The 21,331-nt window shown below is 34.7% G+C and overlaps 1 protein-coding gene across 2 annotated transcripts in view; it reads left to right on the top strand.

The window, feature by feature from the left end:
- Rgk3 (Rad, Gem/Kir family member 3) overlaps nt 1-21,331 on the top strand; it is a 416,027-nt gene that overhangs the window by 356,888 nt on the left and 37,808 nt on the right. For both annotated transcript variants that reach the window (XM_072529289.1, XM_072529288.1), the window contains 2 exons: nt 5,825-6,055; nt 19,766-19,848. In XM_072529289.1, the coding sequence (XP_072385390.1) occupies nt 5,825-6,055; nt 19,766-19,848 (314 nt within the window). The remainder of the gene's footprint in view (nt 1-5,824; nt 6,056-19,765; nt 19,849-21,331) is intronic.

Below are 21,331 nucleotides of genomic sequence, written 5' to 3'. Positions count from 1 at the left end.
CCTAAAAATATCCTTCATCTTTCCAAATGCAGCCCAAGCGAGGTTTATTGTTCTTTTCAGCTCATGGACAGATGACATAAAAAGAGTGACTACAAATTGGATTCAGATGGCGCAAAATAGGACTAAGTGGAAAAGCATGCGAGAGGCCTATGCGAGAGGCCTATGCTCAGCAGTGGACGTTAGAGCGTGATACATTTAAACTCCTATGGAATTCAAATCTGCAATAAAACATTGAGATTCCCATTTAAGATTTCAAAGTTGTCCCCTCTCGTTCTAGAGGGTATGGTTGAAAAGTCGTATTTGTTGTCACTCGACAGATATTTGAAAAATATTAAACAGCTGTTTTCAGTTTTCAATCCAATGTTCACTTCGCAAAATATTCGACAGTCCCGCTTCTTTTCACACACCCTGTACCTATATAAATAGGTATTATATTCATTTTTGTGCCTTTAATAGAACAAAATTCATCATTCTTACTCAACATAAAATAGAGAAAATAAAATCATTTACTGTTCAAGTGATCCAAATTAAATTTTAAAGCCACTATTTGAGGTCCATTGATCATCGCTTAATTACTTATCGGTCTTCATATATGGTTGTAGCTTTTTTAGTATGAACCCGAGAGACGGTACACCAATAGGAAGACGATCAGTGGGAAGACCACGAAAACGATAGAATGATAACTTACTTATAGATAGTTTTCTAGATAGAAAAAAGAAGTAGAAAAAATTTACTCAAAACAAACTACACGACAATTAATATTCAGCTAATAACCTTACTTACTAGTTAATGAGATTATTAGCAATAACATTATAATTTTACTTTCTGGATACGCATTTAAGTTTTGCTTCGCGTTTACTACATTTTTATACTAATTTTATGAAAATAATTATTACTTATTTAAAAAAGTTTGCTCATTGGTTATTCAACCAACAGACATACGGAACGTGTAGTATATATACCTACCCACTTAATTTGCCCTACTTGCTAAAAATATCGCGGCAATTCTAAAAAAAACTATCTAAGTGTCAAGTGAATTTTAAAATAGAATAGATAAGAATCAATCTCGCTAAAAATTTCACGTCAAGTAGCAGCTTCCTGAATATTTATCCAGACCAACCTTTCCGAAAATATTTACATTACATAAAGATAAACAAATTTCAAATGAAATGTATCTTGTATTTTTAGCAGAATCGAGCTTAAAATACACACATTCAATATAAATTCGGTGTGACATCAACGATGCCAAATTTATCTACCTGCAAGGAATATATAGACCATTTTTTCTATACCTTAATTTCATTCATTGTTGGTGCTTCTAGTCCACACGTTTATTCACTATACTCCTATTAAAATTTTCTCAGTCATATTTTATTTTTTACCTACTTATATAAGTTATGTGTGGGGGAGGGGGAGGGGGTATCATGGCATCAAACAAAATCTATTTGCCACAAAACATGAAATGAAAATTATTAATTATTTGAAATGTTTCATGTTGTCTATTTCTTTAAATTAGAAGACTATTTTTGCATTTCTGATCAAATTTATGATGGAATCAAGTACCGATTTATCTAAAACAGACAAGAGAGCTGTAATATTTAGCGGCAATTGAAACTCATTGGGAATACGGTCTTGATACTGAATTGAAGAGAACCGAGAGTTGAGAGAACATTCGAGGAATATGTGATTTAGATCAATAATAGATACTTTGTCACAAATACGGACAGGAGAGTTAAGTATTCCAGTTTTATAGAAGTGGGATGGAAAGCGATGATGGTTTAATTTTAAATACTGTTCAATAGTTAATTTTCCAGAGGAGACAGGTCCAGAAATAAGCAAAGAAGAAGTAATGCAAACGGTGAAGTCTTCAAAGAATAGCAAAGCTCCAGGACCAGAGCTACCAGCAGATATACTAAAGTTGATAGACGAAGATCGAATCCACTTGTTAGTAGACTTATTTAACAAGATTTATGAAAACAGTATAATTCCTGAAGAATGGCTAAGATCAACGTTTGTCCCTCTTCCCAGGAAGGCACATGCTAAGCAGTGCAGTGATCATCGCACGATCAGTCTGATGAGCCACACCTTAAAAATATTCCTCAAAATAATTCACAATAGAATTTACAGAAAATTGGAAGAAGATATCGGAGAAACTCAGTTTGGATTCCGGGAGGGATATGGAACTCGCGAAGCATTATTTGCCTTTAACATCTTGACACAGAGGTGTTTGGATGTGAATCGAGATGTATTTGCTTGTTTCATTGATTACTACAAGGCGTTTGATAACGTCAAGCATGACCAGCAGTCGCACGCATCAAAAATAGCACAACAAATGAAATTCAAATTAAAAAAGGAGTTAGACAAGGGTGTGTGCTGTCACCAATGCAATTTAATCTCTATTCGGAAGAAATTATGAAGAAAGCATTGGAGGAAGAAGAGATTGGGATAAAAGTTAACGGCCAACCAATTAATAATATTAGATACGCAGATGATACGGTTTTAATGGCGGAGACAGTAGAAGACCTGCAAGCCATTTTAAACAAGGTAGTCACAGCTAGTGAAGAGAAAGGGTTAACAATGAACGTCAAGAAGACGAAATTCATGATTATTCCAAAAAAACAAAGATTGAATGCAAACCTGTACATTCACAATAACGAAATCGAACGGGTGCACAAATATAAATATTTGGGAACAAGCGTTAATAACAACAATGACATCACAGAAGAAATAAAAACTAGAATTGGAAAGGCTCGAGCTGCTTTTGTTAATATTAAGGACATTCTGGGAAGTCATGACATTAACTTAAACCTGACAATGAGATTGGTTAGATGCTACATCTTCTCGATACTGCTGTACGGATTAGAGACTTTGACTTTAAACAAGAGCAATATTGATAAACTAGAGGCCTTCGAAATGTGGATATACAGAAGAATTTTGAAAATACCTTGGACAGACAAAGTAACAAATAGTGAAGTTCTTCGAAGAATGATCAAAGAACGGGAGCTGTTAATCACCATCAAGAGAAGAAAGTTGGAATATTTTGGTCATGTGATGAGAGGGAAAAAGTACCGATTACTCCAGTTAATTATCCAAGGAAAGATTCAGGGCAAACGAAGCGTAGGGAGACGACGTATATCTTGGCTGCGCAATTTAAGAGACTGGTTCCAGTGCACATCTAACCAATTATTTAGAGCAACAGCTTCAAAGATACGAATAGCAATGATGATTGCCAAACTCCGTAGCGGAGAGGGCACTTGAAGAAGAAGATAGTTATAGGTGAATGCTAAAATAATGGTTTGTAGATTTATTTGCAATTTTTTTGAAATTAGCTTCTCATTTACAACTGATATTAGATTTGAGAGCATTATTCCAATCTGTTAAATTAAACACTTTATCAATATGGTGGCAACTGTGAGTATTTTTTGCTGCCATATCCGCAATTTCATTACCTTTGACATAAATAAATAAAACAGTTAAAATATTTTGCTTAAGATCCATAATCAATCTTATTATGTTCAAAAGTAAGGAATTTCGGAATTGATTTAGTGAGTGGCCGCTCATAGCTTGTAATGTTAACTTGACTTTGAGTCTGAAATTATTGCAACATTCGTGCATGATTCAGTTACAGGCCATTTTAATGCCTTTTCAATGGCAAAGGACTCAATGGTCATAAAAATGGAACAATAATTTGAGACTCATCTGTATATATTTTTGTTAAGTTTGACCCGAGGCTATTTAGAATGGATATTATCATGGCTTGGTTTAAGTTAATACATACAATCTGAATACTGAGTGAACGTGGTGGTCGGTTTGTCAATTATAGAATCGATTTTTTGCGCATACAATGGTATTTTATTAAGTTGAAAAATATCGATTTGAAATAAGTTTGTATCAATAAAAGCCTCTACCAATGTTGGAGAGTTTTCTTTTACCAATAACGATTTGTCAAAATTTTCAATTATAGGAAAGTTCATTTTTGCGATCACATCACTGTTGTAACATCTACATTTTAATATACTTTTATTAGCTAAAAACTGTCTTCGAAAACTAAGAGGATGTTTTTAAAACTCTGCAAGAATGGCATGATTTGGTGAAGATACCATGGCTCTCAAATATATTTTTAAAGCTTCATATCGTATTTGATTGAGAGTAAGTTTGTTAGTGTTAGAGGTAGAACCATAGAAAGTACACCCATAATCCAGTATCAAGCAAATGTAATACTTGTAGAACATTAAGGAAATTTGTTGATTCTTGCCCCAGTTTCGTTTGGATAGGAAGCGCAGAACATTAATTCCCTTTTCACATCTTCGTTTGATATACGTAATGTTATTAGTCCATTGAAGTTTTTTATCTCTAATTATCCCTAAATATTTATTTTCGTTTACCATAGGGATAGTGTATTTACCTAAAAAGCATTTATTGACTAACTGATATCTGTGCCTTGTGAGAAACATCACAGCTGTCGTTTCTGGTGAAACACTAAGACCCATATCGTCGAACCAGTTTTGTAACTTATCGAAAGTATGTCTTCAGTCTATCATTCAGCGATCATAGGCATCATGGGTGGCATAAATGCGCAAATCTTCCGCGTATTGAATAATTTGTGTCATCGCTCATAAAATCATGTAAGTCCGCGGTATATAAGATAAACAGAAAAGGGCTTTAAATAGAACCTTATAGAAACCCGCTGTAAAATACTCTTGAACCATGTAAGACGTTATGATAACCTCTCAAAAATATTTATATATTTTATAAATATTTTTGAATATAGTTTTTCCAAATCTACCAGATCATAAGGACCTTTAAGGTGCACAAAAAGACATAACATGTAATTATGTCTTGATAGACACAATAATGCGTCTGTAACTAAATGGGAGATTGCAATAATTGTACCTATACCTCTACGAAATCCATACTGATTTTTTGGTAAAAGTGAAGACTATCTGATTACTTTTGTTTCAACCACCAATCATTAAAAATTTCTCAAAGAAATTTACCATTTTCAGGTAATTTGTTTATTATCGTCTAAGCGAACCTGTGAAGTCCAGATGCGGTATTTTTTGATTTTTTTTAAATCAAAGGATGAAAAAATGATTAAAACTACCCCAAAAATCTAACCAATAACTGCACCACAGGAAAAACGTTGACGAAACAGGCACAGAAAAGGATATGAAAATGTAAAAACGGAAAGCAAAAGATGAAAAAGGCTGAAACTGGACAAAAACAAGAAAACATATCAAAAAGTACAATTACTGTTGGAAACATAGAAACATAAGAGATACATACGGAGAAGGTAAACTTAACATCTAGCTGGAATAACCAAAAAGTTCGAATTTGACATATACATTGCAGGAGACGAAACAGCTGGAAAATAATATGTTAGAAATAAGAGATACAGCAATTTTTATTTTCTCGATAGGATACTCTGATCAAAAGATGTCGAATTTTTACCGTCGCGTTTATTCTAGAGAATGGTTTATTCTACACAAAAAGTGCTAATTAAGATTTTTGTTTAAAATTATATTAGCTACATTTTTTATTTAAAAATTCTTGGTAGATATTTTTTCTGCCTCCCCCCTCCTGCGAGGGATGTTTTGAGAGAAGTAGTGGGGTAATATTGGTAAACTTTTTTGCATATTTTTTGGGTCCCAAAATTGACATTCACAGCAAAATTAACTGTTTCGCATAATGTTTAGAGGTTCAGTGGCATTTTTGTCTCTGGAGTGATTTAGAATGAGACATTTAAATTTGCAGATAGTTATCTATATATTAGTAACATTTTTTATAGAAAGGGTACTAAAATTTGCCTTTTTATTTATTCCAGGTATTGTAAATAGAGGTGACTCATTTAGAAGACGGCGCTCAAGAAGTAACAGCTTAATCCCACCGTCGATAGGTGGCACTCCCTCCCCTGTCCTAGACATGCCCGACCAAAACTTGTCAGAAGTATTATCATATGTCGTATCATTATTAGGTGCTCAAGGAGTTGGTAAAACAGCTTTGATCAGTCAATTTATGACATCAGAATGTATAAATGCCTACGATAGACAAAAAGGTAAGATAATTAAAAAATAATTAAATATATATTTTTTTTCTTTTCTTAAAGATTTACAACGGGCATACTGCAACCAATTGGTTTATTTTACATCTTCTATTTAGTATTGTATAAGTACTTGGGACTTCGGTGTATATATAAGCTCTCTGTCACCACTGGGTATACCTATTATTTGGCCATGATATACTCAGGCCAAAACGAAATAATATTCTACAAAAGTTATGGGGTAGTCGTGTGTGTCGTTCAGTGATAAATAGTACTGGGAGTCGTGTATTTCGTTGTGGAGTAGTGTGTACTGATGTGACTCATCAGACCGCACACTAAACGTGTTGACGCCCAACTAAACTTGGCTTTGCGTGTATCAAGCACAATCAAGGTCACGCCAACGTATTGGCTCCAACCACATACCCGAGAACATACGCTTGTCAGAGAGTATAGAAAAATTAGGCAGAGACATAAGTAGGCTTGGCTCAAGAAACAATAATCAAGACTCTGCAAGAATTTTAATTGAAAGGAACTTTAAAATAACCGACCGTTGGCGAGAAAAATGGGAGAAGAAAGCACCGCCTTCCTGCTGTAAGATGCCATGTATTACAAGCAAGCCAAAGGGTTTCGATAAACCAAGACAAATCTGGGCCACACTGAACAGAATAAGCACCAATTGTAGCAGGTGCTCCGACTCACTTTTTAGGTGGGGAAAAATAACCATTGCGACTTTGGTGTTGCAAGGGAAACGGTTAAACATCTAGTGGAAGAATGACCTATTAGACCTATCCATCCGATTTCTTAGTTGCGACCAAAGAGTCGATTGACATAACCCAAAAAGCTAAACTACAATGACTAACAACGAAAACACTACTGGAAGCAATAGAAATGACAATATAAGACATTAGAATCGGTTTAAACTTAGTTGTAATGTGTTTATAGTCATTACAATCAGAATAAACATAATACCATCAAAATAAATAAGGTAGAGTGATCATAATCGCTTCACATAAATCACTGGAGGAACGTCGGAATGTGCTCTATCCCCAAAAGAGGTGTGATGGCCTAAGCACGTAGAGAGTTGGTGTATGAAAATAAAATAGGCAATTTGACTAACGCAATCAAGTTTAACTAGAAGCAAACCTACTACAATGATTTTGTCTATCCCTCTTCTCCAAAGGGCACTAGATGGCGCCTAATATATTTCCTAAAATATCTAAAATACCGTCATGTAAACATAATTCGCAATTCTTTACTTTAAAAAAATTATAAAATAATGTGTAAATAATATACGAAAAGAAATATGCACATCCTGTCAAAGTGTTTCTATATTTTTAGCTCTTCAGATAGAACTTGCTGGTAAGACGGAATGAAAAATATTTCCCCTTCGTATATCAGTGGTTAATAGAAAATTGAAAAGAAATTGTAAAATGCCGACAAGTATTATTAAATATATAACATTTGAAAAGAACTTTTAATATTGTTCAATCAATATAAACAACATGCATCTAAAGACAATTTTTATATCTAACCAAACATATAAACAACAAACACGAAAATATTTACTTCCAATTTATTCGTACTTATTTTTTAATCCGGAAACGTTCCCTCATTATAAAACATGTTTGTATTCTCTGTGCGGTATCCATTCGCCTAACAACCATATTCCCAGCTCCTCAAAAGGTAATTTACAGACGCATTTTCTTCTTCAGAATGTAACTTAAAAAGTTTCGCAATTTAATAAAATCTTTTTTTGCTACCCAGACAACTTAACAGCTTAACAAGTGGCAACGTGGAATTCGAGTTAAGAATTCTTGAGTAAGATTTGGTATGTAGTTTATTGTAAGGAGAAAGAAATATAGTTTTCAAAATATTGACATAAATTATGAAAAATATTGTAAATACTTTTTAGTATAAATCTACCAAAATATTGAACATAAGAATAATATAGAATTCAATTACATTCCGAAAACTAAAATATTATTATTGTTTATTAAAGACAAACAGGATGACTCTAATAATTATTAAATAATCAAGTTAATCGATATCGGGTACAAAATATACCAAAATAATCAATAATTGACTGTAAACTATATATAAGGCTCAAAAGGAAGAGAAATAATGTGATTTTGACAATGGCAATATCTTCATAATTAAATAATTAGGAAGAGACATCTCATACAAAATGACAGACACAAAATCAGTAAATTTCAAATGTTATGTTGGACAATAAACAAATACATACATAGTTTATTCGTCTTCCGGGTTTGGACCGTGTCATTTGTGAGTGACCCAAAAGTGGGTTCATCTCGACGTTTCGCTACAATTGTATGTAGCTTCTTCAGGAGAACAAAAAAGAAAAAGAAACAAAAGACAGGAAGATGGGTAGTTAGCAACGGTAACTCAGTTACTCAACGCAACCAGAGGCGAATACTAACTACCAAGATGGGCATTTGGTCACAGTAACTCAACTACTCAACGCAGCCAGAGGTGAAAACCAAATGCCAGGACAGGGATTCACGTCCAACAGCTCAAAACACTAACGCGTCGAGAGGCAGGGAGTGAATCGGGGAGGATTCACTCCCTGCCTCTCGACGCGTTAGTGTTTTGAGCTGTTGGACGTGAATCCCTGTCCTGGCATTTGGTTTTCACCTCTGGCTGCGTTGAGTAGTTGAGTTACTGTGACCAAATGCCCATCTTGGTAGTTAGTATTCGCCTATGGTTGCGTTGAGTAACTGAGTTACCGTTGCTAACTACCCATCTTCCTGTCTTTTGTTTCTTTTTCTTTTTTGTTCTCCTGAAGAAGCTACATACAATTGTAGCGAAACGTCGAGATGAACCCACTTTTGGGTCACTCACAAATGACACGGTCCAAACCCGGAAGACGAATAAACTATAATTCTGACTCTGGCCGTGGAAGCCTACGATTTCATTTAAATACATACATAGGGAAAGGGTGTAGAAAATGACATATGTAGTGGGGTATAATGACATTATGATATAAAGTCAAAAAAAGGCAAATGCCAATGTGGATTCCGAAAAGAAAGGTCAACAATTGATCAGATTTTCCTTATAGGAGTAATTCCTGTCTGAATATAAATATATTCCATATTCATATTCAGACATATGAATATGGAATCGATACAGTGTAGACAGAAGCGCACTTTATAATGCCATGGCAGAACTAGATATTCCGTCGCATCTAATAACATTGGTAAAGGCAACTCTTTCGAAAGTTGAGTGCAAAGTCAAGGTACAAAACACAGTGTCAAGGTCTTTTCAAACACATATTGGATTACGCCAGAGAGACAGTCTATCGTGCCTATTGTTTAAGCCTAGTTTAAGTTTAAGTTCTAGAAAGAGCCAGAGAGAAATCGGACATAACAACCAAAGGTACGATCATCAATAGAAGTGTACAGATATTGGCCTACGCAGATGACATTGACATAGTAACACGGACAAAAAGAGACCTGATACAGTCTTTTGAAACATTAGAAAAAGCCGCGAAGACAATGGGACTGCAGGTCAACGTATCCAAAACAAAATACATGAAGGTCACGAACAGCACACAAATAGCGGCACCACAAGATCTGGTGACAGAAGCACACACCCCTTCGTATATCAGTGGTTAATACAAACGAACCTAGTGTGCGAACCTAGAACCTAGTAAGCGTAGAAATTAAAAGAAGAATATATATATATATATATAATATAATAACGGATTTATTACGGCTGTCGCCGCTTCTCCGCCCCCAATTTCCATCTTTTTCTGTCATATGCAGTTGCCTCTTCTAAGTCTCTTGCCGCCATTGCTTCATCAATATCGTTGCGCCAACTTCTCCGTGGTCGTCCTCTCTTTCTTCTTTCAGGAGGGATCCATTCCAGTACTCTCCTAGGCCATCTGTACTCTGGCATTCTTTTAACATGTCCGAACCAGATTAATTGTTTTCTTTCTATGTCATCATTGATATTTCTCTCCATTTTCATTTCGTTTCTTATTTGTTCGTTTCTAACTCTCTCCAGTTTCGATCTACCGCAGCTTCGTCTCAGATAATCCATTTCTGTCGTCATAAGTTTGTTTTTATTAGCTTTGGTGACGTCCCATACTTCCGAACCGTAAAGTGTAATACTTTGAACTATACTACCGTAAATGTGTTTTTTGGTTTCTCGTCGAATTGTTTTTTGCCAGAGAAGAGAGTTTAAGGCACGGGTCGCTGCTCTGCCCTTGTTTATTCTTTCCCTGATTTCATCTGCGCTATTTCCCTTCTTGTTGAAAATGACCCCCAAATATTTGCAGGATTGCACGCCTTTGATTTTGTCGTCTTCCAAGACTAGGTCACATATTTCATCTGTTCCCACTGAGAGATATTCACATTTTGTCATATTCATGTTTAGACCTGCCACCTCATATTCTTCTTGCAGTTTTCTTACCATATAGCTAAGATCGTAGCTGTCTTCGGCAATTACTACCTGGTCATCCGCAAAGAAAAGTGTATATAGCTTGTTTTATTCCACCGTTATTCCCATGTTTCTACATTTTTTTACCCATTTCACTAAGGATCTGTCCAAATAGATTTTAAATAAGGTGGGTGACAGACAGCAGCCTTGTCGTAGTCCTTTTGTTGTTTGAAAAGGAGAGGTGATTTCTTGTCCCATTTTAATTCTCGCAAAGTTTTGTTCGTAATATTTTTGAGTGGCGTTAATAAGAATTGGGTTTATTTTCAAGTTACCCATTTCTATCCATAGTTGGGAGATCGGTACACTGTCATATGCTTTTTCCAAATCTATTAAAGCTATATGAGTTTCTCTATTTCTCTGCACTCGTTTTTCCATTGCAATTTTTAATGTGAAGATATTATCCATAGTGGAGCGTCCGGCCCTAAATCTCACTTGTTCTTCGGGTTGTTTGTCTTTGATATCATTTTCTATCAGGTTTCGTAGTACTTTTGAGTATTGTCGGCCTATAGTAGCAATCACTGCGATCCCTCTATAGTTTTTAGGATCCATCTTTGTGCCTTTCTTGTGTATTGGAGAGATATACGATTGTCTCCATTCTTCTGGAACTTCTTCTCCGTTTAAGCATCTTTCGAATAATTTTCGGATCATCTCAAACAGTTTTGATGATCCATATCTAATCAACTCTGGGTGTATTCCGCCTGGGCCTGGAGATTTTTTTAATTTCATTCCCTTAACTGCTTCATTCACTTGTTCTATTGATATTTCGATTCTTCCTTCTACTTCCACTTGTTCATTTGTCTGTTTAAACCTTTCTCTTCTCTCTGTTAATAAGTTCTCAAAATGCTCTACCCATGTGTTCTCTGGTATTCTATTTATTATGACTTGGTTTTTTGTCGTTGTTCTCATCGTTTTTATAGTTCTCCAGGCTTCAGAGCTCTTTGTCCCTCCTATATGGTTGTCTAGGTAATGGCATTTTTGTTCCCATGTACTATTTTTCTTTTTAACCACTTCTCGTTTGACTTCTTTATTCAGGTTTTTATATTGTTGTTTTGTACGTTCGTCTCCCTGTTGTAATAACTGTAGATATACTTCCTTTTTTCTTTTTATCTTTTCTTCCACTTCTTTATCCCACCAATATGGTTTATCTACTCTTCGTACCTGTGGCCCTAAGGCTTCTAGCGCTGCGTCTTTCATGCAGTTTTTTATATGTTCGTATTCATCCGTCGTTGATCTGTGTGATTCCTGTAGTTTTTGTGTTAGTCTCCAGGAGTAAAGTAACTGTGTGCTCTCGTTATCTAGATTATCTAAGGTGTACGTAGTTCTCTCTATTTTTTCTCTGTGTTCTTTGTTGATGTCTGTGTGGTTCCTGTCTACGAATGGTGTATATATTTTTCCTATTATCAGGCAGTGGTCCGAGCCGCACTCTGCTCCTCTATTCACCTTTACGTCCTGTACTCTTAACTTAGTTTGTTGTCTTGTTATGAAATAATCTATTATCGATTTTAGACCTCTTGTGTGCTGATACCAGGTGTATTTATGTATGTTCTTGTGGGCGAAAAAACCATTCAAAATCTTTAGCTCATATTGTTGGCATATATTTATGAGTCTTTCTCCGTTGTTGTTAACAGTTTCTTCTCCATGCATGCCTACCACTTTACTTTGAACTTGTTTTCCTACTCTGGCATTCAGGTCTCCTCCGCATATAATCTCATGGCTGTTAGGAATTTCGTTCAGGATTTTTCTAAAGTCTTCTTCAAAAGCTTCCTTTTCTTGCACTGAGTAGTCATCATTTACGGCATATACCCCCAGAATTGTTATTTGTGTTCCTCTTAGGAGAACCGTCACTTTAATAAAACGTTCGTTGTATGCTTCCCAAGATTTAATATATTTTTCAAATTTCTTGTGTACAAATATTGATATCCCTGCTCTTGCTCTTTGATCCTTTCCCACTCCTGAGAAGAAATGTACCTGGAAGACCTGGAAGTACCTGAAATGTAAAAGAAGAATATACCTGGCAAAAAGAGCTTACTTTGGACTAAAGCAGCTCTTAACATCACACATAATTGGCAGAAAACCCAAGATACTAATGTATGAAACTCTTATTAAACCTGTCCTGGTTGTAAAGCGCCTGTAAATATGGCGCAGGCGCTACAATTTTGAGTTGTATCAATGCTATGAAAAATGCAACATCGTCCGTTGTATTAAAATTAATAGACTAAGGTGGCTAGGACACCTTGAAAGAATAGACACTGAAGGCCCCCAAAGACAGATATTATATCAAGAGCCAGTAGGAACCAAGAAGAGAGGTAGGCCAAGATCTAGATTTAAAACTCAAGTCGAAGATGACTTGATGAATCTAGGGGTCAGAAATTGGAAAGCCAAGTCGAAAGATAGGGGGGAATGGAGACTAATTCTTGAACAGGCCAAGACCCATACAGGGTTGTAGAGCCAAAGATGATGAGATGATAATGACATAGTGCTTGTATATACAGAATTCACTGTTCAGGAGTCCTCAGAAACAAATATCTAATTCTGGCGTGGGTACCAGTCATGCTAGTTTGCATTCAGTTCCGCTTCATCGGTCAGAGTGGGAGCACATTCGATTATTTTATTTTTGGCATCGAAAAGTTTTTGGCGCGAAATATTAAAATCTGCTGTATATTTTTAGTGCGATAAACTGGTAAGTTTAAATATTTATGATAAATTATAAGGATTATTGTTTTATTGTTTTCCTATTTAAAAAGTTATTGTTTTGTCAAAAATTGTATTTCTTTAAATTAAGTTCATGTGTTGTAAAATGACATAAGGGTATAGAGGGCAAAATGGCATAATACATCATTTTACCTGATCGTACATAGATAAAAATATTGTGCCTTACAAATGGATAACATTTCTGTTTTTTACAGATTATGCCGCGAAATTACGCAAGAACGACCAATAGGCAATCATGGGATACAGATTCCATGGTAAAGGCAATAGAAACTGTTAATGAAGGTTAAATGGGGTGGCTCAAGTCATCAAATCTTATCAATATACCTCAAGCAACCCTAAGAAGGCATACCTTGCAAAAAAATAAGAATTTAAAAACAGGGGAATAACGACTTGGCAGGTTTAAACCTATTTTTCCCATAGAAATGGAAAAAACAGTTGGTTGAACATATAAAAATGCTAGAGTCAAGGTTCTTTGCACTAAAGAGACGAAACGTATTAGAGTTATCTTATAATTTAGCAGTCAAAAATGGGTTTAAATATAATTTTAATGATCAGAAAAAGGCCGCTGGAAAATATTGGTTAAGAGAATTTCGCAGAAAAAATCCAGATATAACACTGCGTAAACCCAAAGCCACATCTGCAGCAAAAGCGCAGGCCTTTAATAAACCTCAAGTAGCTTAGGTTCTTAAAGTGTTAGAAAACACTTTGATAAAGGAAAATATTGATCCCATGAAGATATATAATGCAGATGAATCTGCAGTATCTACCGTACAACACCCGCAGAAAGTGTTTGCTACAGCCGGTCGCAAACAAGTAGGTGCAATTACCAGCGCCGAACGAAGTTCCCACGTGACAGTTGTTTGCTGTATGTACACTAACGGGAGCAATATTCCATCTACTTTAATATGTCCACGAAAAAATGTGAAAAAGGAATTAACTGACCATACACCAGCAGAAACTTTATGTATTTCCCAGGAGACTGGCTGGATGACGGGTCCAGTGTTTTTACAATGGTTGCAGCATTTCCAAAATATGCTAAGGCATCTTCCACCGAGAAGGTTTTGTTAATTGTGGATGGACATTCAAGTCACAAATATCTTGAGGTTTGTTCTGTACACCAAAGAAAATGGCATTGTACTTTTATGTTTGCCATCTCACTGTACACATCGGATGCAACCTCTCGACGTAGCATTCTTTGGTCCTCTCAAAACCTATTATAACCAAGAAATAACCAAATGGCTCAAAGCTCATCCTGGTCGAGTTGAGACTCAGTTCCAAATTGATGGTCTGGTAAATGAAGCCTATGGAAAAATAGCTAATGTCCAGAATGCCGCTCATGGATTTTTCAAAACTGGTATCTACCCAATAAATCCCGATGTATTCCCCGACTACATGATGTTTCAAGCATCTGAAACTACAACTGTTGTAGTAGATAGTGTCAAACCTACTGTAAACGTTTATGATAATAATGAAAAATCTGGACCTTCCTCTTTTACCATAGAAGTCCCTAATGTGATAACAGCTCAGTCAAACTTGCAAATTCCAACAAGTGGCATTTTACTAGTGGTAGATCCGGCAGATTTAAGTCCAGTTCCAGTCGGACCATTTGTTTTCGGCCAGCAAAAAGAAAGGCAAGAAAACGTCAAGGCACTTCTATTCCTTACTCAACTCCAAATTTGAGAAGGCAAAAGAAAAAAGCAAACCGAAACCAGAGATCCCTCCAAAAATAAAAAGAGCGATAAAAAAGAATGTTTTTATAGAATGCGAGTCGGAAAATGAAAGAGACCCTTTTTCTGCTGATGAAGAAAATGATGATGATGCTTGCATTTACTGTACAGAACTGTACAAGTTGTCTAAAAAAGGTGAGCTATGGCATGCTGTTGTTCGTGTCAAAAGTGGGCACATGCTGAGTGTGCACTAGAGCTGAGAACTGAGAGTAGACTAGACAAGAAACAAAAATGTTTGTTTGCGAGCTTTGTACCGACTGAAGAATATAAATCGCTATTAATGTGTCATTTTGCCCGCCAGGTGGGGTAAAATGAACTTTTCTTGTTCATTTTTATATGTTTTGCTAAAAATTTATATTTTCTCCGACTTTGTTAAAAACTTCTGAAGTGTTTCAAATACTTTAGTTTGTGTTCTATCCAAGTTTTGTTTAAAAAACTGTTTTCTTTAAGCAAAATTTTCGGTTTTTTTTTAATCTATGTCATTTTGTACACCCTTTCCCTAAGTGAAATCTGAATAAAAAATATAAAACCATAATTAAAGCTTAGGAAATAAAATGTTTAAGAAGTTTAAAGGGTTCTACAAAACCTGACAGCTTATGCAATGAAGACATAAGAAATGAACCATCGTCGAAATTATAAGAAAAAATGTTAAGAAAATACCGGTTTAAGAATATTCAAATAAGATTTCTATTATGATATTGTATTTATATGGGATTAAACCACAATTGATTGTGATAAGAAGTTTACATTTGTGAAATGTAAGGTACATTCAAAATTAATTGAAAAAGTGGCAAAGAAAACAGGCATTTCGAAAAGAACAAATAGAATTCCTCAGCACTTGGATTACAACCACCCTTTTCACCTTTTCCAAAAGCTAGCTTTTCCATTTTGACCATAAATATTATAATTGGTGAAATACAGCAGGACAGTGCTTAAATGGTTTTTAACTAGCATTGAATCGAAAGAGGATTTAAATATAAATTCGATATTTTGTCAGTGTCACTTAAAATATTCATAAATTAGTTTTATTTCAAAATAGATATTGAATGATTTAAACTCTTTTACAAGCTATATTATATCGTTTATTTTACTATATATTCAGAATTAACTCAGTCATATGATAAATCTGCTTTTAGCCTCTTTTACACGATTTTAATTAAAAATATTGCTTAAAGCAAAAAATACAAGTTTGTGTGTTACAAATGAACATGAGTTCGTTGCCACTGACCCGAAAACAAGTTCATTTTGCCAGCATGTATTTCATTTAGAAATAGATTATATTTTTGGAACATCAAAGTGTAATACCTAACGATCTCGATTCTGTATGACAACGTTTTGCATCTTGGAGAAGCGCAGGCAAGGGGAGTCTTTAGAATATATGAATGTTGATTCAATTAAGGCGAAAACGACGAACGTTTTCTATAGTCGTAAAGCAATACGGTTTTAATTAAGTACGTACGAATTTATAATACTGCTTTATTGAAATGTTTTTTCATTACCAAAACGGGATATAAAGTTAAAAATGAGTGATTTTAATAAATTATTAAAGGAAAAAAAATGGGTAGACCAATAATGAGGAGATTCGTAAAATACGAAATTCCCAGCAACAACAGCCAAAGATTAACTAAACTGAGGACGGTCAATTATAAGCATTACGTTTGGCATGATATTCTATGTACAGTGTGTCCGTAAAGTATGGAATAAATTCGATATTTCCTAAATGAAAAGGCTTTTTAAAAAAATCTAAAACACGTCAATTTTTAAATTTAATGTCCTACATTTTACAATAAAATTTCATTATACAAGGTAATACACATTACAGTGATGACGTCATCGTCTCTTTTTTTAAATGTAACACCCTGTACTTTAGGACATTTTTAGAAAAATATCTATAAAAAGAGCTGATTCCAAAAAAGTATAATACTGCGGGTCTAACGGATATAATTTGAAAGATATGCGCTTAGAAAATTAATTTTTATTGATTTATAATATTAATAAATTATAAATAAATTATAATAAATAACTTGAAAGTAATCCAGTAATTAATACATGACTTAATCTTAAATGTTCGAATTGTAGCCCTTGTGGTATTTGACAGTAACCCAAACGTTGTATAAATTCTTGTAGAACCTTGTTTATGCTTTCTTGAGAAATATTGTTTATTTCTTTACGAATTCTTGTTTTTATGTCTCCAATATTTGGTGGTTTCGTTTTATAAACAACATTCTTTAAATGACCCCACATAAAATAATCCGAAGGATTAAGGTCTGGCGACCTCGCTGGCCATTCAATATGTCCACGTCTTCCAATCTACCTGTTCGGAAAAATTTCGTTTAGGTACCTTCGAACATCTAAAGCATAATGCGGAGGCGCACCATCCTGTTGAAACAAAAAATATTGTATATCATAAAGCACTACAATAAAAATAAAACAGATTTTTGTTAATAATTATGATTCACTTGAGTTACAATAAGGCGATTACTAAAAATAATTATATACGTTTTATTTCATTATTCTTTATTACATCGGTTATTAACCCTATGTTAATAATAATAATAAATAATTAATTATCTTTATGTTTTGTCATTGAAGCACCCACTTTATAAATATTTGTCATCTTTAGGTTCCCACTATCCCTATAGATTATTTTTCAATCAGGTTTGAACCTTAAGTTCCCCTCTTAGTTTGAAGTCCTCTGGCAAACATCCAGTCGGGGTTTTTAGTGGGTCCAAAAGGGTGGCTAAAGTTCGTGGAAGCGAAGATACTTAGGTCAACCGAGCTGACCCTCAAACACCGCCCTATCATCATGGTGACGGTTCTGTTTAAGACGGTGACGGAGAATTAAAGAAATAATCTGCCACATTACAAATCTATTTGACAGAACGAAGTCTGTCGGGTCCGCTAGTTTTAAATAAAACTAAAAATATCTCTAGAATTTCACTAAAATTTTTTTATGAACTTTTAAGAATGTTTTTATGAAAGGAACAATATATTCAATACGTTTAATGCCATTATTTTAAATTTATTATTTTAAAAAGACAAATATTAGTATATAATAACATAAAATATTTCGTATTTCAGTTCCCAATATTCATAGTTGGTAAATCCCCAGATGTTGCTTACCTTTGCCCAAATCACGTTCACCAAGAATTCTTGTTCATATATATACATCGGTTTAGAACGTCTTTCGACGTTGTCCGATACCTAAACACCATATCTTCCTATCTTCGCAGTCGTTTGTTGTTAAATTTCTTTCGCTCATGGACTTGTTTACGCCGTGTTGCCATTCTAATCTGGGTCTTCCTCTTTTCCGTCGACCTATCGGTTGCCATTCTATTACTTTTTTGGGGAGTCTTGTTGCTGACATCCGTTGAACATGCCCATGCCACCTTAATTGTTTCTTCTCTATATCTTGAGTTATATTTCATTCTATTCCCATACGTTGTTTTATTACATCATTTCTGATTCGGTCTCGTCTGTAAATACCTAAAGATCTTCTCATTGCATCCATCTCTACTGCTTCTATTCGATTATTGTTCTTTTCACTAATTCTCCATGTTTCAGCGCCTTAAAGAAGAGTAGTTTTAATCATGGTCTCATATATATTAAATTTTCTTCCTTTCATTATCTCTTTACTCCACAGTATACCATTGAGATATCCTAAGACTTTCTTTGCTTGAGTGATTCGTTTTTCTATTTCCCGTGTATCAGTTCCTGTATTGTCAAAGGCAACACCCAAGTAGGCATAGCTCTGACAGCAGGAAATATGTTGTCCGTTTTCGAGGTCGATGTTATCTGACTCGTTTCCAATACAAAGATATTTGATTTTTGTTGTATTGACATTCATTCCCCAGTCGTTATATTCTTCTATCAGTTTTCTCAGCATGTACTGCATGTCTTCCCTGTCGGTCGCTAGCACTACCTGGTCATCAGCAAACTGGAGTGTATATATAGATTCATTGCTAAGCTCTATACCCATCCTATGCACCTTTCTTTTCCATCTTTCCAATGCCGCTGCAACATATATCTTGAATAAGGTTGGTGAGATACAGCATTCCTGTCGCAAGCCTTTTGTAACCAGGAATTCTTCCGTTAGATATTTTCCTGTTTTTATCTGTGCCTTTGAGTCTCTGTATAGTTCTTGTACAGCATTTATCAATGTGTGGTTAATGTTAGATCGTTTCAACGTTGTCCACAGTTTTGTTAAGGGGATGTTGTAATATGCTTTTTGCAGGTCTACAAAAGTAATATGAGTTTCTAGATTCTTAGCCGATCTTTTTTCTATTATTTGTTTAAGACAAAATACGTTATCGGTGCACGATCTTCCTGCACGGAACCCGCTTTGTTTTTCCTCTTCATTGTGCTTATATTTTCCTCTATCATATTTCTCAAAATTCGTCCATATTCGTATTCTGTATGGACGAATACTTGTTCATGACAATCATATATGGGGGTTCTATTAGTTCCTTTATCTGCCTTCTTTGATGTCTTATAAAGCGCCATATTTCCTTTTGTGGACCATAAAAAATGAAAAAGAAAATTAAAAAAATGTTCTACAGATGAAATATCTAGACGCTTTTAAAGCCTTTAAAACAAGACTTAGTGGGTTAAAATGATTTCATAAACAAAAAACGTGTATTAACTGTAAGATTTTTCACAAATAAATCGCGCTGTTTAAAAATGGTGCCTTGCTTAGAGTAATTAGTACCGATGCATATTATTTTTCCTTGTTCTAATTTAGATGAATAAGTAAACAGCCATTCAGAAGAGGAAAGACAAAATTAATTCAGTCAAATTCAAATTCGCTTTCAATAACTTATGTTTGCAGATCTGCGGGGAGCTCAAACGGTATCCATTATGCTGAACGGAGAAGAATCCGAATTAACATTTCAAAACACAGGGACGTTAAAGGTAAGTTATTATTATTTTATTTTAATTTATTCATTCATTTTCATTACTGAATCGATCACAGTGATTATTAGGTTTTCAGTTTTCAATAAAGACACCCAAAGAAAATTATTCGACGGTAAAATTTGATGCCGCAGAATAAAACGGAGAAATTTATTTTGTTTGGGGTTCTTTAAAGAAATGAAATCGTTTGACACTTAAATGTTTTATTCGTCACAAAGATTGACTAAAAAGAGACGAACAGAAATGTGAAAACAACTTCCCATCATAAAACGCCACATTTATTATCTTGTCCATGCTTTGGGAAGGAAATGTGTGTCTTATTACAAATTAATATAAAAAAATATTAAGTAGGAAAAGGAACTGAAATAAAATAAGTATATACAGCTAAGGAAGTCAAAGATGTGAAAATCGTACATGTCATTAAATGTCTATCGTTGAAGGTCAACGTCGTTAGTATTCAACGACGTTTAGTTTCAGTTTAGTAGATTCAAGTTAGAAGTCAACGGTATCGTTCACAGGTGGACGCAAATTGTATACTGGCTGTAACAAACATCATTCTGCCCGTGCATGAATAGACGATGAACTGCTAAATTCTTATTACGATTGACTTTAGAAAAATATAATATTTCTTAATTAAAGTAAAAAAATCTTTGCACATTTACTAATAAAGAATGTTCGTTCTATAACCTGCAATTTTGCCCATCACTGTCTAAAATTCCCAAGCGACAAGGACTTTTGCTACCTTAATTGTAATGGCTAATCACAAGTCTTACAAGTATAAGACCGAGGTAGTTCAAACCCTATGTAAAGTTACGGACATACCGAAGATACATGGATATGCGCGGTGGAGGTCGCAGTCGCGGTCTACATCGACGACTTGCAAAACATACCGAAGATACCTTCCTTTCTGTGTTCTATGCGGTTTCTGAGGTGACTGACAGGTTATTTCGGGAAATTGAGCTTTTTTACATTATAAAATTATGTACATGAGCAACAATAGTAACGAGAGTGAATTTTTGTCTTCAAGTAAAAAGTAGTGGATCATTTGTAATTCAAACGAGCTTAAGAAACACCACTCACACAGATTTTATGCTTATATGAGAATAAGTCTGGATACATTTCAGTATATTTGTTGTACCATCCGTATCTCTGGGGAATATCACGTAGTTTGAAAACCACTAATAAACTTTAAATAAGTAAAGTTATTTTAACTGTAAATTACCACGCGATGAACAGCTCGATCGCGATGTAAAACAAACTATTTTGTTCTGGCATGGACATTGCTGTAAACCGCGATGATAGGTCGCGAGGGTGAAACATCCTTGGTATGTGCGATCTCATAAGAAAATTAAGGTTTTTTTTATATCGATGTATCGAGTCTAAATGTGTTTTGAAGATGAAAAGTGCAGCTCTTATATGCAATGTTTGTACTTTGCCGCAAATGAAGGTAGTTTCTATATGGCTGTTCATTAAACAACCTTGC

Source organism: Diabrotica undecimpunctata, chromosome 4 (genome assembly GCF_040954645.1).
Source record: "Diabrotica undecimpunctata isolate CICGRU chromosome 4, icDiaUnde3, whole genome shotgun sequence".
Lineage (NCBI taxonomy): Eukaryota > Metazoa > Arthropoda > Insecta > Coleoptera > Chrysomelidae > Diabrotica > Diabrotica undecimpunctata.
Note: the sequence above shows the minus strand (reverse complement) of the source record. Positions and strands in the feature narration are given on the sequence as shown.